This window comes from Phoenix dactylifera, chromosome 8 (assembly GCF_009389715.1).
Source record: "Phoenix dactylifera cultivar Barhee BC4 chromosome 8, palm_55x_up_171113_PBpolish2nd_filt_p, whole genome shotgun sequence".
Lineage (NCBI taxonomy): Eukaryota > Viridiplantae > Streptophyta > Magnoliopsida > Arecales > Arecaceae > Phoenix > Phoenix dactylifera.
In genome coordinates this window covers 22,674,618-22,687,709 of record NC_052399.1, presented here as the reverse complement: position 1 = coordinate 22,687,709, position 13,092 = coordinate 22,674,618, and the positions used below count along the sequence as shown (strand labels likewise).

The window sequence follows — 13,092 nt, the reverse complement described above, 5'->3', positions numbered from 1 at the left end:
GTGATCAGCTGGGTTCGAAAGGGCTCGAGTAGCTATGAAGGAGTTCATTCCCTGCTCCGTGACATTTGGGAGATGGCGAGGAAGGTCACATTCTAAGCCATGCATGTATATATCGTGAGGCCAATGGAGTGGCCGACTGGAAAGCGGCATATGTTGCGAGCCACTCAGGAGGTACCTTATGGTCTGGGGCCCGAAGCACTTGGGGACCTTTTGTTTTCTGACTCTATTGAATGTATTCGTACCTATGATGTATGAAATGCCCGTTTTAGCCAAAAAAAAAAAAAAAAAAAAAAAAAAGAGAGAGAGAGAGAGAGAGAGAAAAAAAAAAAAAAAAAAAAAAAAAGAAGAAGAAGAAGAAGAAGGAGAGAGGGAGGGCAACAGTGTCCCAAGTTTCCTTCGGCTCATTATTATTATAGAACTCACAACAATTCCACAACAAATAAACAGAAAAGAAGAAGAGAAAATTACATCGCAGTCGGAGTACAAGAAATACAAATAATATCCCCGCCCGGATTTAACTGAACAAAAACAAGTATCAAACCTTTGTTTACCCCAATTTTTCCTAAATTTTACACACCAGTACCATAAACTGTCCATTTCCTTTTTGAAGCATTCTCTTTGGAACCAAGCAAAAATTTCGTCTAGAAAGTCCACTTCCAGATCTTGATACGCAGCTTGACCTTACACATGACGTCAGGGGAAGACGGGGAGGGGGCGGTCTTCCCCTTGGGCACGGCGACGTCGATACCCTCGCAGTGGACCTTGATGCCGATCTTCTTGGTCTTGAGTCCCCCGATCTTCACCCCGGCCTTCGTCTCCAGATCGATCTCCAGCGGCAGCTTGCTCTTCTTCTTCAGATCCGCCGCCGCCGACGGGTCCACGCTCTCGCCGGAACTCGACACGGTCGTCTTGAGAATGGTGGTGTTCTTGGTGTCGTGGACGAAAGCCGGGAAGGACCCGTCGCCGACGTCGACGCCGCCGGAGGAGACGGCGATGGAGATGGGGTCGTAGAGGTAGACGAGCTTCTTGTTGGGATTGCGGGCGGTGACGGAGAGGTCGAGGCGGGAGGCCAGATGGTTGGAGGCGGTGACGTTGAGCGCGGCGAGGCGGAGGGAGGAAACGGTGAAGTCGGGGCGGCGGGGGCGGTAGAGGAAGTAGAAGACGCCGCCAGCGATGGCGGCGAGGAGGACGAGGGCGATAAGGATGAGAGTGAGCCAGAGACAGCAGGCGCAGCAGCAACTCCGGCTGCTCCGGCGGCGAGGCTTCATGGGCTGGGGGCGGTAGCGGGGTCGCGTGGCGCCATACGCCTGTGCCTTGGTCGTCGGAAACGACGGCGGCCCTCCGCTGCCGTTGACGGCCTGGGGCGGCTGAGGGTTCGGCTTGGAGGAAGGAAACACTCTGTCCGCCATTCCCCCCTCAACTCTATTACTCTCTCCACTCTCCGACGAAAAACTAGGGTTAGGATTTGGCGAGGGGAGGAAGAGGTGGATGAATCTATAGGAGAGGGGAGAGGAAGAAGAATGAAGGGAGGTGAGGAGAAAATAACACCTCACCCTACGGAGATGGTTCCCTCCTACCTAATTCGGCATCTCCTATCCCTTCCTTCTTTTAAGTTCGCCACTAAAATAAGCCTCAGAGGAATTCCTTGGTCGTATATGGGAGCACCGACTCAGAGCAGCTTATGTTCATCCGATATTGATCAGATGGTGGCTGATGGATCCTTGGGTCGTGAGTGATTTAGTTTCGGGACAACAGGAAGCGAGATTGTCTCAGATTCGGATGTTACTTAGCCAGGTAAGTGTTCTAGCCAATCAACTATCGACGGGCGGACAAGGAAATTAGGAGGCAAGTTTGGTCCGGCTTCAGTCTGGCCGTTCAGACATCTACATTTTAGTTGTTGGTGTACTTAACCTTGTAGTTTAATAAGCAAAATCAGGCATAGCGGCTGTTGTTCTATTTGTAACAAATATTCACTGGAGCCGGCTGCTATGTTGTGGTAATTAAAATGACCTTTATTTATCGCTGTAGCCTGTAGCGTGAGGGAACTAAAAATCATTCATATGATACTTATGATGTTATTTATCTAAATCTCGTATCAATAAAATAAATTTTCCCATCACGTCAGGTTAATGCCGATCATTTATAGAATAAACATGAACTTATTTTGTTGAGGTTAGTATTATATGCATCACAATAAGTTATTTCTAAATTATTTATTTATTTTTTATTAGAAGTGGTGCATAAATATCTGCGATCGAATAAATAGTTTTACGAACGAATGAATTGGATTGGAATGAAAAAATTTGTACCAGTTATACGTTTCGTCGCCTCTATATGAAAAATTCTTAAGTATGAACATGTTAGATACCGTGTCTACGATCGGTGAAATAGTCATCATGTCTTAGTTATTTCTATTTGTAATGTACAATAATTGAAATCATAATTGGATATAATATTTTATTTGAATTTGTTTCGTAGTGTTATCTTAAACCCCAATTCCATTGACGGCCAAAGAGAATAAAAGTGAAAAAGTGACGCATGAAAGCTCGGTTTGATCCGGCAAGCTCCCGCGGGTCATTTTACGGCCGTCAATCATGATGTTATTCTTTAAATATTAATTAATATATAAAATGATTGAATGCTTGAACTAACCCAATCGTCATCAATTTTTTTCTCGAACCTTTCTAAATACATTCGAGTGGTAGCCACCTTCCGTAAATTAAATATTAAAATAAGAAGTAGCCATCTCCAAGTTTCTGCACTCGGCCCCATCATCCAGGGTTAACCCTTGCTCACATGGCACATGCCAATGTAATACTATGCCGGTGCTGAGCTCTGAAGGAATTGTGTTCAGGACCGTGGTGGGAGAACGGAGTACACCAGATATGATCGTAGTGGAAGCGGAACTACGAGCAGCCTGAAAAGATATTTAGTATGTTAGGCAGGTGCTGGAGGCCGACTGTCAATGCCTTGAGGGAGACTTCTTCGTGGTGATTGATTGGTTTCGGAGAGCGGATAAATACAGAGACGACCATCCGTTGATACAGGATACTCACAGATTGGTAAGGGAGCTGACCTCCTGTCAGATAGCTCATGTGTATCGGGAGACGAACAATGCAACTGATTGGATTACTTCTTATATAGCTCAACACTCTGAGGAGGTTCTATAGACGAGTGTAAATTGTACTCCACACCCATTGTTCTGTTTAATTTCACTTGATCTGGCTAATTATACTCGCGTTAGAGTTATATGAAATAAAAAGTCGTTTTTGACTAAAAAGAAAAAAAAAATTGTGACTCATGCTTGATTTAGCTGAGAAACCAATGCCGCTGTTTATTTTCTTGTAATCGGCAAGCTGCACTTGTAGTTGGTTTCAATAAAATCATGGGTATCTAAATAAAGTGTTTGAATATATGCAAGTATGAGATCGAGTTCAACAAAGAGTGGTCCAAACTTATTATTAGTCCGGTATCTAAAATTGGTTGTAGTTTCAATTACAAGATTACTTATAATTGAAAAAGTTCTTCGATTGAGTCTCCTCACCACTTCAATCATTTCAATTCTCCTTCTCCACAATGTTCTTTTAATTATAATTATATTACAATGATATTATAACAATAATATAATATGATCATAACACTATAGGACATTATTATTATTATAATATAATATTATTATATATAATAATATATAAAAATTAAATAATAAAATAACTACTAGTTGTTATAACACATATTATAAATATGTATATATGTGTTTATGATTATAGTATTATATCTAATTATCATGATATTATTTTTCCATATAATTATCAAAAATAATATGATAAGTATTATATTATTATGAAAAATATGAATAATTTCTCAAGGATAACTTTATTGGCTCAGTTATAGTGTAACCATATCTCTTTATACATTAAATAATCAAACAACCGCAATTGCATCTATAGTTTTCAACTATGAACAACCAAACAAGATTTCTCTTTTGGAAACTATGGCTCCAAGTATAACAAACTAAATTACACCCTGCACTTGCATTGCAGGCAAACAAACAAACCCTTTGTCTCCTCGCCTCTTCTCACCCTCTGCACCTCCAAGTGACCCAAGCCGACACCTCATCTCCACCATTCATTATGTACGTGGTTCCTCGTAGGAAAGCGTGGAGGAGCCCTCTAATCCCCACACCAATCCACCCACTACGAGGTGGAGGACCAGGAGAGAGCGACGAGGGAGGAGTGTGTCGAATTGGTAGTTTCCTCGTCCCTCTCTCCTTACCCTTCCCATGGTTGGAGATCAGATGGGTCCTGGGTGAGGATGAGGAAGAGGAATCGAGGAGGAGGACGGCGAGGTGAAGGTAAAAGGTGCAAGATTGCCCGTCGTATGCCCGTGTTCGAGTTGAAACTTTTTGTAATCAGTTGCCAATCTCACATTGGGTCGAGTTATGGGTTGGGTTGGGTTGGGTTAGACCGGATCCGTACGTTGGTTTTGGTTGTTTAGTCAGTTCACTATGTTAGGCATGAACGTTGCCAAGCTTTTATTGAGATGCACATTAAGTGATTTTTAAGGTGCGAATCAATTGCTATAGGGGATTGTTGCGCATCTCATTTCACAAAACATGAAATTGGACTCGTTTTGCTGATTGTACTCTTTTACTTAGCAACTAATAGTTTTGATGGAAAAAATATTAGACATCTTGACCTCGGTTTAGACCGACCTTCTTGACTTCGGTATTAACCGTGAACAACTTCGGTGATAATCGAGATGTCACTCTATTCGTGTTAATAATGACCGGCAGTTATAATGATACTGCAGTCAATGCGTGATTAACGTAGTTGTCATCTGCTTGTTAACGTGCAACCGACCGTTACCTTACAATTAAGGCACATCGCACCAGTATTCTATCCTATATAAAGGGATAGCTTGGAGATTCTAAGGTAAGCTTATCTTGAAGACTACTCTCTACAATTTTTTTTTTTTTTTTTTTTTTTATGTTGTTGCTCTATTTTCCAACTTAAGCAATGGAGAATCCCTCGTTGGAAACTTTTCGACAAGTAGATTTCTTGCAGGTTAGCCTCTAAGGCGACCAAATTTTTCTCACTTTGGTCTCATTCGACCTCATTCAGCTTGGTTCTTACCAACCTTAAGGCGAGCCGAGCAATGTTCCCACTTTAGTTTAAAATTTAGGAGCAATAAGTCCTATATTTGATTCTTCATCAAGCATCTCCAAAAACCTACTTAAATAATTACAGTGGTTGTAGATTTTCCTTTCTTTAAGATATTTTTTAGCATGCATACAACGTGTTGGCTAATTTTTTCATTTATTTTATCTAAATAACCAAATCTTAATTAAAAAAAAAAACTAGTTGTTCAGTAGACAAGCAACAACTTATTGATATGCTTTTTCATCCAAAAATTCAAAAAAAAATGCCGTGGTATGCAATCAAATAAAATAGCTGTCATCCTAGCTACTAGCTAGACCTTGGAGATGTTAGATAAATATTACTATAAATTGAATTTTTTTGGAAAATCATGTTTAAAAACTTAATATGAACATTTGAAAGTTCTCAAGAAAAAAAAGAATCTAGTAAAATGGTGGGGACTGGATGAGTGTTAAGCACTGCCCTAAGAACAAGATTGTCTCTCATGCAAGTGACACAAAGATGCTTCTAAGGTACAACAGATCCCAGCGTCATCCAAACAGTCTCCAAGTGCAGCCCAAGCATGTGGAGGTAGAGACTTAATTGACTTCTTCAATCACCCAGAATAAAACATATGCAAACAGTGTGTGAGTTATAACGCAACAAGAAAAAGGGATGCTGAAAAATAAGAGAATGGAAGGAAGAGACTCTGCAGAAAAAGGAAATAACACTTTTCAGAGGAATTTGATCTCTTTGGTTATGCAGAGTACAGAGAATTGGGCTCTATGCTATATGCCCAGGTCCAGTAACTTCCCCGCTCAGAATTAAGGCCTTGTGGAGTGTAGCCCATCAAAGCTCTCCTTAGAGCTCGCAAGTGTTGCATGGGAACAGGCATAATGGGCTGCCAATTATTAGCCTAGCGAGTCAGCCCATTAAAGGACCCTATAACACCTAGTAATCCTAGATCACTGAATTCAGAGCATTCCTACGTGATAATTCAGAAATTGATCTTGGATTTTCAGGGCCGAGGTTCGTCCGGAGTTTTCGGTAACAAAAAATTACACAATTTCACAGAAACTTATGTTGAACACTCACCTCGAGCAAATTTGAATCACCGTTCCTTTCTCTTTTTTCTATCGAGGCAATTCAAGCTGGCCAAACTCCGTTCAGGATTGAAAATATTTGGATGTGCGCTCAGTCAAGGAACGTGGTTTAATCTGCATGCATGGCACTATTCTATTGCTGTGTCTCCTACATGTTTAGAACTACTCAGAAGTTGAAGAACACTAAGAAAACACTGCAAAATTGGAAGAAATCCTTTGTAGGGAATACATTCAACGAGGCAACAGAGTTGGCGAATAAAATGGCGCAGTTTGCATCAGGACGAACTACATAATCTCAGAAGGAAGCTTGCAGAGTATTACAGATTACTGAGGCGGCAGGAATTTTTCTGGCATCAGAAGAAGTCCCGTTTTCGGTGGATGCCATTTTGGGATGCAACTCTTTCATAAATGCAAAGTTTTTAATGCCGGGATGCAAATCTTTGGATTGAAACAGAGGAGGCCATCGTCCAATAGGCTCGCCCACTCGATCTGATTTCCTTGTTCATTTTCCTAAAGAATCAAGACGGGTCATTCGGTGATCGATATATGTTCAATTTATATCTTCTCCACTGTTATCTCTATGTAACTTCTACCTTTTTTTTTTTTGCTAGCTGTGCATGTTAGAGAGTTTGATGAGCATGAGATACACCTGGACCTTGAAATGCATAGATAGCTTCATAACTGTAACGTACTTCTCAACAGCCGCGTCTCAAAGTCCACGTATATTTCACTTGCATGAAAACATACTTTTTCATATTTGTCAAGAAAAAATATTGGGCGCTTGAACTCGGACAAGATCGACCTCTCCGTGATTTTGGCATAAGCCGATCTCGGACAACTTCAATCCCAGTCAAGGAGCCGACCAACTGAGATAAACGATTTTGTCTCTGACCGAAGAGCTTATCGACACGTGCCGACAAGAACCGACAGTTCTAGCAATCGGCTCTCGTGACAGTGACTGGCCATTGTGGTAGTACTGCATTTGGCGTACTGCCAGTACCATATGTTGTCCGACAGTCCTACCAGCTTGCTCAGCTCGCCTCCAGCCGACCACAAAGTCATCCAAACTACGCTCCAATGTCGGTCTAGATCCTGCGGTAACAACTATTCGAGAATTATTTACAAATAAGTTGAGGCCTCCAGGTGAGGGCGAAACCATTGATGAAGCCTGAAAATAGCTTTGGTTCTGCCGATGTTCAACCTGAATCCAATGTAAAATACTGGATACGGATCCAAGAAACTGGAGGCTATCAGGGTCCGTTTTGCGTACCATAGTCCTTACAAGATTCATAGTAATATATATTTGGATCCTGTGAATGCCTGTTCCGTCTTTCTCTAGGGGAGAAAGAGTGCTTGTTCCACTTGGATAAGCAAAATCCAGATTAAATTCAACCCAAATTAATATTTTTACTTGTCATTTAATTGAAAGGTCATTTCTTATTCCACTTCCACTTTTCATGTAATAGTGCTACTGGAAATGAGCTAGACATTCAACTGGTACGCAAGTTTACTATTTTCACCAGCATCACTATGCATATTATAGTCTACATCTGCCTCCTAGATATTTAATGCTTGAAATGAAATTTAGGTCTAAAGGATGACCAGAAATATATAATGCTTGGTTCTGTTCAATCTTTTGGACATGCTTGATTAAAAACCCCACAAAAGAACAAACTTCAAATTGAGGTATCAAAGAAACACAAACTGACTAGCTACCCAAAATGACAAGGTTTCCAAATACTGAAGTATTCAGGCTTGCATACCATCAGTCTCGTTCCTAAAAAATTCTAGATTCCATCCACTGAGGATCAATGTTTCATAAGTGAGATAAGACCAAGTAAAAATGCAAATATTTGTTAAAGAACCAAATGGCCTTTGAAATTGGCCTAGTGCCAATGCCGACGTTCAATGTTTTGTCTCCATGTTATCCTAATCTTGCAATAGGCTTGGCTCTCTTATAGAGTTAGGATTAATATTCTTCCATCAAATAGCCATCACGGCCCCATAACACCTTCCTTCTGCCATGAATGATCCATTAGGATATTCTAATTGATATTATATGCCTTTCTCCCTTCGTCTGCGATCATATGGAGCATCATTCCAAACATATGCGAGGTAGAAAGAGATTCTCTATTGCGAACATGACCTGCCTTGTACCGTAGCTAGTCTTTATGAGGTTGGAACAGGGAAGCCCCACCCTTCTGTGCTTCTCAATCGAATGCCTTTTAGCTCCATTATGAGGGAAAAAAACGCAGTGAACATTGGGAAAAGCACTTTGAGAGGCATCAAGCCATCAATTACTAATACTAGCCTTTCATCTTGTGGTCCTCGGGTGCAAAAGCTTTCTTTCTTTGGAGAAACTTAAATGAAAACGCTGTGAACCAAGCAAATTTGCAAGCTTTCTTTTTTCTCTCGGCTGAACTTTCCACGCACGCATGGCTGTAAATAGACATATGAAGGCTTTCATCATGATAATATTATATAAGTCTAAGGCACCTGAATATATCATCTATCACCTAACAAAATCACAAGTGAGTGTATTGTTATAACTTAACAGGTGCCTCCACCTTTATATCTTAGATCGCATGGTGAAAATGTCTTCCTAGAGTACCATCCTTTGTTACCAAATTTAAAGCCAACATTGTAATGCATCTTAGAGTACACACCCACAAAACTACATGAGATGGTGGTCTCGAACTAGATGACCGATCTCGGAGATTTTTTTTTTGAAAAAAATAATATCTAAGATTCGAATTCTGAATCTCCACCCCGAGCAAGTTTTTTTTTTTTTTTTTTTTTTTTTTTTTTTTTTTTTTTTTTTTTTTTTTAAGAGAGGAGCCACACCAACCAAGCGAACAATTTTTTATGACCTTGCAGTTCGAATTGAAAAGAGTGTTCTGGGCTAACGGCATGCTACACTGGTGGATCAATTCAAATTGTTATATACTTTTCTTGGATTCTTCTGCAATTTAAGCCAACTAGATTATTATCGGGAAAAAAAATGGTATATGGGATGGATTAAGTTTTAGGCTGGACCTTTGTAGCACAGACATGGTTGGTAGGGAATTTCAAGTCTCTTGGAAAACTGGTAATTAGATATTTTGGCACCCAATACTCAAATTCCCTTACAATTTATTAAGTTGGATCCGGTCAGGTAAATGCAAGTTCTTGTGATTCATATCCTCCTGGGGTACGAGTCTAGATTCTAGAACCTCCATTTGTTCAAAGACTCCAGTCTTTGAGTTTGCAATATTGTATCTTCTAGTATTTTTATCGTATGTATTTACCCCCCCCCCCCCCCCCCCCCCCCCCCCCCTCTCAAAAAAAAAAAAGAAAAAAAGAAGGGCATAAATTTACATTCAAGAAACTAATAAAATAATCAGTTGGTTTGGTTGCTTTTTTAGGCCTATTTCTTTTTTTTCTTTTTTCTTTTTTAAGGTCAAAGAGGGAGGGAGCAAAAAATTATCCCCCACCATTCATCAGAAGAAAAAAATAAGCATTACAAGTTTCAATATCGAAGACATTCAGAAGTAGATCGAGCTGAAAATATCTTTAAATTCCTCGGCTAGATAGACCCTTTTTTCAGTTACATTCTAGTGTTTAAAAGGCACTCATTTTCTCTTGTTGAATAGTTTAACATGTCTACTTACAAATCATTACCATATATAATTTATTTATTAATTTATTAATTTTATTTTTTTACAAATTTTTTATAAATAATTTTTGTAAATCCTATTTTTCTGCCAGCTAGTTTTGCCTCCCTCTTTGTAATAATAAAATAGAACACTCGTTTAGGTATCAGTCTGGCTGCGACTTGCGAAGGATGCACGAAACCACTGACGCGCAACCCGACACTGGAGTGACCGTCAGGGCATTGCTGGCTCCAGGGACCGCCATTACGTGTATGGATTCATCTCTGAGCGGCATCGCTCTCGTCCCCAACATTATCGCTTTCCCGGAGACTAGGAGTCCATCGCCTGTCTCCTCTCTGCTGCAGAATATAATTTATTTCGGACATTTTTCTACTGGTATTTTCGCTTCTATCTCTGCTGAAATACCGCCATTCTTGCATGCTAAGGTTCTCAGAATTTGAAAAAAAAATCCAATCACGCAAGAGGAGGTGCATCAGCTATACGTAGGAAGGCAATCATTATATATATACTCCGTCAATGTACTTGAAATAGTTGCAAATGACATCAAAGACGGAGGGAAATGTTCACCGTACTGTTTCCCATTTACCAAGTGATCATTTCTCTCTGGTTTTAATCCCTTTCTACGACTAGGTACAATCTTACGCTGAAGATAAGAACCAAACCGGGAAAAAGTTGATGTTAGAGACAGTGACGGCTCCATGCCGGCAACCCGTTCATGGGACCTCAAAGGCACAAGCAGAAGACTTGGGACGGTGACTTGAAGTCTTTTTATATATTAGGTGGTGTGGATGACTTTTCAAAGTTGGTGGAAGTAATGACTTATTATTTTAAACTAGATCGCGAAAATGTTATAATAAGACAAGATTTCAGCGAGCCTACTCCAACATTTGCTTCCTCCATTGCACGTCAAAAAAAAAAAAAAAGGAACGAAGCTATTTCGCTTATGCTTCAGTCTTCAGTTAGCATCTTAGAATATATTCTCTGAAGTATATGAGAAAAAACATGCCATGTTGCCATACATGTTTGCTTAGAATGAAGAATATGGCAGTCTTCAAATTTTTGTCATTTTTGTCACATTAAGTGAATAGGATTTTTTAAATTCAAATGTTTGTACCAGCTAATAAAATAAATTTTATATAATGACTAATATTTGTGCAAATAATATTTTATTATTATTATCATCATCATTTGTTGTTATGTTTATAATAGTCGCATCTTATTTCCAAACAATTCCACTGTAGCACGGAGACAGATTTGGACAAATTACGATTACTATAACTATAACACCAATCCGTAACAGTTTTATGAAAAGGTCGTTGTTGTGGGATTGTGACAGTGTTTACACCTAGGCATAAACAAAAATTAAGAAAAATAATATAACAAGAATGTAAAAAATCCTTTCAAATGCATCTATGAGAAATGTAACGTCATTTAAATTTTTTATGACCAATAATTTTTTAAACCTAGCAGGCCTTGGTCTAAAGTAAGTTCCCTGTGATAATGTGAGAAACCACCACAAATTAAGTGATTAAATCATTAAAACCTTTTGTTATCTTTGCAATTTTGTTAAGGATTTTATAGATGTTTTAAGAAATTTGAAATTGTTGAGATGCGCCACCCCATATGCACATTGTGTATGATGCATAATATGGGGTGAGTTGGTGAAATTAAAAATATATGGCCATATGAATAGCATATCGTGGTGCATGTAGATCTGTGCTCTCCATGTCCCAGTAACCATGCACTGTACCCTACTGGGATCTTCCTATTTATTTATGATTTTAAAAATATTTAACAAATAAGATTTGACTTGACTTTATCACATGGTTTTATCTTTTTTACTCCTATAGGATTATTATATTTGCATGATTGGCTCAATCTATCAGTGATTTATTCTATTAAGAGCTAGTTATTCTTTATTTGAGTGGATACTTAACTCGAGGATTGATTATAAAAATTTCATTCAGCAAATATTGGCGTCTCCATGAGATGTTCATTGAAGCCTTGAAACTTCTCTTTGCATTCTATAAAACATTTTTCTAAGTTCCAGGTGACTGCTGCAATACTGTTTGGATATTGCGTACGTACCATTTATTGCATGTTCAATGGAGATGTTTTTCTTGGAAAAAATTGCTAAGCAACCTGCGTACTTTGTGGAAGCAATTTTTTTTTAAAAAAAATATAGGATCATAGAGCATGTCTCAATTGATAAGCTTTCTTCTCTCTACTCACCATTATTCTTACTTTCTTTTATTTATCTTTCATTTTCCAACATAAGCAGACCAAAGCATCAAAAAATAAAAATCATTGATGTATAATGTCATATTATACCGGATCCAGGGGATATAGACTGCTTGGATGACAATATCAAAAGGGAAAATCAAACTTCCAACAAAATAAACCTGGCCGATCACTTGGAAGCCTTGAACGCTCCGGTGCCAGAATCGTCTTCAAGTTGCACCACTTTGGACGGTAGACCCTCACCTTCCTTTTTTTTTAAAATTAATACAAAAAGTTGCTTAAGAGTAATTTATTAAAATAAAAGATTTCTTATATTTTTTTAAAGTTGCTTTATTTTGTAAAATAGAACTTTTGCCCTATTTGTATTTTTTGTTTTCTTCTAATTTAGTAGGATGTACTCATCTTAGAGCTATATGAATTACCATTTTTATCCAAAAAAAAAACAAACAAAAGACTTCTTATATATTGAAGCATAGAGAGAAACTAAGCGAGAGCAACAATCAATTTAAAACAAAGTATCCAATTTTAGAAAGCACGAGTGTGTAAATTCGAAACCTCAAGCTCTTTTAGCAGTCCCCACTGGGCCCCCCTTCCATCAGGAAATGTTCGATACAGGTCGCAGGTTTCGCGTACCTTTTCCGACCCGTGAGCTCATCGCCTCACGTGTGAATACGTCACCCTAAGGAAAGCATAACCACCAGCAAGCCATCCGGACGTGGAGCATTCGGTCCCCTAATTTAATCAACGTCCGCGCGTTTCGAATCTGGATAATCTGGACAGAATTATCGTCCTCTTACCACTAGCCTACCATCTTGGTGGCGGCCCACTATCGTTTCAAGAAGCCTTTTGAGTGATGATAGCGCCGACCGGAAACAGGACAGGAACAGCGACCAATAAGGTGACCATATGGAATCCCGCAAAGATTTTCGGTCCACAAGATGATCTACTTTGCGGTCC

General features: G+C 39.3%; 1 protein-coding gene across 1 annotated transcript; it reads right to left on the bottom strand.

The window, feature by feature from the left end:
- Positions 1 to 370: 370 nt before the first annotated feature.
- LOC103702033 (NDR1/HIN1-like protein 13) lies at positions 371 to 1,612 on the bottom strand. Its single transcript, XM_008784316.4, has one exon. The coding sequence runs from the start codon at positions 1,407 to 1,409 to the stop codon at positions 642 to 644; it is 768 nt and encodes a 255-aa protein (XP_008782538.1). The 5' UTR covers positions 1,410 to 1,612; the 3' UTR covers positions 371 to 641.
- Between the last annotated feature and the right edge of the window lie 11,480 nt (positions 1,613 to 13,092).